This window comes from Agelaius phoeniceus, chromosome 33 (genome assembly GCF_051311805.1).
Source record: "Agelaius phoeniceus isolate bAgePho1 chromosome 33, bAgePho1.hap1, whole genome shotgun sequence".
Taxonomy (NCBI): Eukaryota; Metazoa; Chordata; class Aves; order Passeriformes; family Icteridae; genus Agelaius; species Agelaius phoeniceus.
In genome coordinates this window covers 3,008,283-3,012,090 of record NC_135297.1, presented here as the reverse complement: position 1 = coordinate 3,012,090, position 3,808 = coordinate 3,008,283, and the positions used below count along the sequence as shown (strand labels likewise).

Below are 3,808 nucleotides of genomic sequence, written 5' to 3'. Positions count from 1 at the left end.
TACAATATAAAAGCAATAACTAAATAGCTAAAACTGCTTGATTCTTAAATGCGCAGCCACATATGGTTGCTTGGCTGGCAGGAATCGTATAGTGCTTTGGGAATTCCATGGTAAAGATATACCTTATAAGGAAAAGTTCACCCAGCGGTCACAGAGGAAGGCTGTAACAACAATCCTTAAACTCACAAGAATTGCTTAGGCTTTCAGGAATCGTATAGTGTTCTGAAAATTCCACTCTATAGGTATGCCTTATAAGGAAAAGTTCACTCAGAGCTTAAAGAGGAAGACTTGGAGCCTTCATCCCACGACCACCAGAAGGCAGAAAAAGACCCCCTAGCAACTGAACGAGCAAGCGCAAAAGACAGACCACGTCATCCCTGGACCTGGGAGAAGAAGGCAATAAAAGGCAAACCTTGGGGATAGGAACAGTGCGAGCCTAGAGGAGCGGAGACTCCCGGCCGCCCAGCGCTGAACTTTGCTTATTCTTGCTTGCATAATAATAATAATTTAAAAAATTAATTGTATGATCCTTAAATCCAGTGAACTCATCACACCCATGAAATGTTTCGTCTCACGCAAAGAAGAAAGAAGCCACAAGCCAACACCCTTCTTTATTGCTACACTGTTTTCTTTGGTTACTTCTCTAATAGGAATGACTTTGGGGTGTGATTTGTTTGTTTCTCTCTTTCGTTCCTTGGGGCGCGCGGCGGCTCCTCCGTTGGGTTCGCGGGGCAACGGAGGAACGGCCGCGAGCTCCGGCGGCTCCGCAGCAGCAGCAGCAGCAGCAGCAGCAGCAGCAGCAGCAGCAGCAGCAGCAGCAGCAGCAGCAGCAGCGCTTCTCTTGATCGGTTTTCCGCTCGACTTTTCCCTCGCTCCGCATCCCCTTCTCCCTCACACTCACTGTATTCCCGTCCCGTGCCGTGCCGGGCCGTGCCGTCCGTGTTCCGCCTCTCCCAGCCCGGCTGATGCCGCGTCCCGCAAGGCGCCCCTTGGCGGGGCCGCCCCGTGCCCGCCCCTGCCCGACCCGCCGTGGTTCCGCCTCGGCCGGGCTCTCTCCGTACCGGCTGTGGCGCCGCTGGAAGAGCCGCTTGCTCTGGTGCTGGCGGAGCATCGCGGTCTTTTGGCTCGGCCTGGCGCGGGCTCTGGCCCAGCCCCGGCCGAGGCCCCGGCCCCGAACGAAGCCCCTGCCGCGGTTCCGCCCGCAGCCGCTCCGCTGCCGCCCGGCTCCCGCCCCGTGGCCGAGAGCGTGGCCGGCAGCTTCCCCGCTCCGAGCTCCGCCGCTCGCCAGCTCGGCCGCCGGCCCCGAGCCGCCGCAGCCCGGGGCGGCTCGGCAAGCAGCAGCGCGCCGGGCGGGCGGGTGCCCCGGGCAGAAGAGCGGCAGCGCGGTGCCGCCCGCACGGGCGGAGAAGCCTCCCCTGGAGCAGCTCTACCGGCAGGGCCCGCTGCTGGGCAGCGGCGGCTGCGGCAGCGTTTACTCCGGGACCCGGCTCGCCGACGGCGCCCCGGTAAGAGACGGGGCCGGCTCGGAGGGCGGCAGCGGGCGGCGGGCGGCGGGCGACGAGCTCAGCCCGCCGCTCGCCTTGGCTCGCAGGTGGCCATCAAGCGAGTGTCCCGGGAGCGCATCTCGGAGTGGGTACGGCTGGTGAGTGAGCGGGGCCAGCGGGAGGAGCCGGCGGGGCGGGCCGGGCGGGGCTGAGGCGAGGCCCGGCAGGGCAGCAGCCGGAACGCTGCGAGGGGAGCGAGCGTGGAAGTGAGCGGGGGCCGCGCAGCGCCCCGGGCCGGGCCATGGCGAGCCGCGGCGGGGCCGGGCAGGGGCTGCCCGAGGCGCGGTGCAGCATCGGCCCCGCTGACGGCATCGCGGTCCCCCCGCAGCGCAACGGCGCCCTTGTGCCCCTGGAGCTGGCGCTGCTGTGGATGGTGTCGCGGCCTGGCTTCCGCGGCATCGTGCAGCTCCTGGACTGGTTCGAGGTGCCCGAGGGCTTCGCGCTGGTCATGGAGCGTCCGCAGCACTGTCAGGACCTCTGGTACTTCCTGCACCAGCGGCGGTTCCTGACGGAGCCCGTGGCGCGGGGGCTGTTCCGCCAGGTGCTGGAGGCCGTGCGGCACTGCAGCAGCCGCGGCGTCCTGCACCGCGACATCAAGGCCGAGAACGTCCTCGTCGACCTGGCCACGGGCGAGGCCAAGCTCATCGACTTCGGCTGCGGCACGATCCTCCAGGACACGATCTACACCCGGATGTCAGGTGAGCCCAAGCCGGGGCCCAGCCGGGCAGCTGAGTTCCCCGCTTTGCTGGCAGAGGGGGAAGAGGGGGGAAGGAAGGAGGGGGAATCCTTCTTCAGCCATCTGCAGCCAAGTTGCTTTTTGGCAGGGCAGGGGCTGGCTGTTGTGGAACGGGAGCTGGCTGGGAGGGAGGGAGGGAGGGAGGGAAGGAGGGAGGGAGGGAGGGAGGGAGGGAGGGAGGGAGGGAGGGAAGGAGGGAGCAGCATGGGCCTGATGAGCTGCGCCCGTGTCCCATAGGAACGCCGGAGTACAGCCCACCGGAGTGGATCCTCGTTGGCTGCTACCATGGCCAGCCAGCCACTATCTGGTCCCTGGGCATCCTGCTCTATGAGCTGGTCTGCGGGCACCTTCCTTTCCACACCAACGAGGACATCGTCCGGGGCCAGCTCGTCTTCCCGCCTCGGGTGTCTCAAGGTGGGGATGTGCCTTCAAGGCATGAGGGGAAGAACGGGGTTGGGAGGGGCAGCTGGCACATAAGCATCCTGCTCTTGCAGCTGGTGAGGAGGTGGATCTCCTGGGCTTAGCTGGAGGAGGTGGCACCAGTGCCTCTGTGCTGGTGTCCTCCGCATGAGAGGATCAATAGGAAGCTTTTGGGTGCAGCTCTCAGCACTCCTGGTGTTGCCTGGGCACTGTGGAATGTGGGAGAGCATGGACAGGAGCCTTCTGGTTTCTCTCCGCAGAGTGCCAGCACCTCATCAGGTGGTGTTTATCCATGGAGCCCACACACAGGCCATGCTTGGAGGACCTTTTTGAGCATTCTTGGCTGCAGGAGCCCTGCCTAGCCCAGGAGACAGCAGAGATGCATCCCTGAGCACAGTAGGATCCAGGAGCCCAGAAAGTAGCAGCGGCACGCGTCTCGTGGCACTGGAAGAAAACCCCGGAGCGTTTCCCTGCGGCCGCGGTGCGGAGGAGAGAGCGCAGCCGAGGAGATGCTGCTTCCGCTGGTCCCCACGAGCTGTGGAGGGAGCGGCTCCGTGCTGCCCGTCCTATTGGAGAAGTGGTGGCAGTGCAGTGAAGGTGACACGGATTGGGACAGAGGAAACATCCCCCTGCAGCTCAATGGCATCGTGATGTCCCCGCAAGCCGAGGCACAGCTGGCGTGTTCTTCTGGAGCACAACGTGGAGCTGGGAACACCATCCTGGAGCTGGCCGCTGGCGGGGCAGAGCCAATTGGTTTTGGCTGCGGCCCCTGCCTGAAGGACACGCTCTGCACTCCGATGAAATCAAGATAAGTCCCCAGCCGGCGCAGGGGCAGGGGGATGCTGGTGCTTCCAGGCACGGCAGGGCTCGGCCTGGCCACGTGCCGGGGGTTCCCCGCTCGGCAGCGCTGGGGAATATTAATTTTTCTGCCGGCTGCCGAGCTGCTTTTTGGCGGGACAGGGGACGGATGTTGTGGAAGGGGAGCCGGCTCCTGGCCTTGCTGACAGTTTCTGCCAGCCAGCCTGGCACAGGCTGAGGCAGGGGCAGCCAGCCTGACAAAAGCATCCATCCATGTGGATGGGGGGCGGCAGAGGGGGGGACGGGTTCT

The 3,808-nt window shown here is 64.3% G+C and overlaps 1 protein-coding gene across 1 annotated transcript; it reads left to right on the top strand.

The window, feature by feature from the left end:
• Positions 1–965: 965 nt before the first annotated feature.
• On the top strand, positions 966–3,415 carry LOC129131820 (serine/threonine-protein kinase pim-1-like). The gene is made up of 5 exons (XM_054650817.2): positions 966–1,505; positions 1,592–1,642; positions 1,873–2,242; positions 2,518–2,694; positions 2,961–3,415. The coding sequence occupies exons 1-5, from the start codon at positions 966–968 to the stop codon at positions 3,089–3,091; spliced, it is 1,269 nt and encodes a 422-aa protein (XP_054506792.2). The 3' UTR covers positions 3,092–3,415.
• Positions 3,416–3,808: the final 393 nt, after the last annotated feature.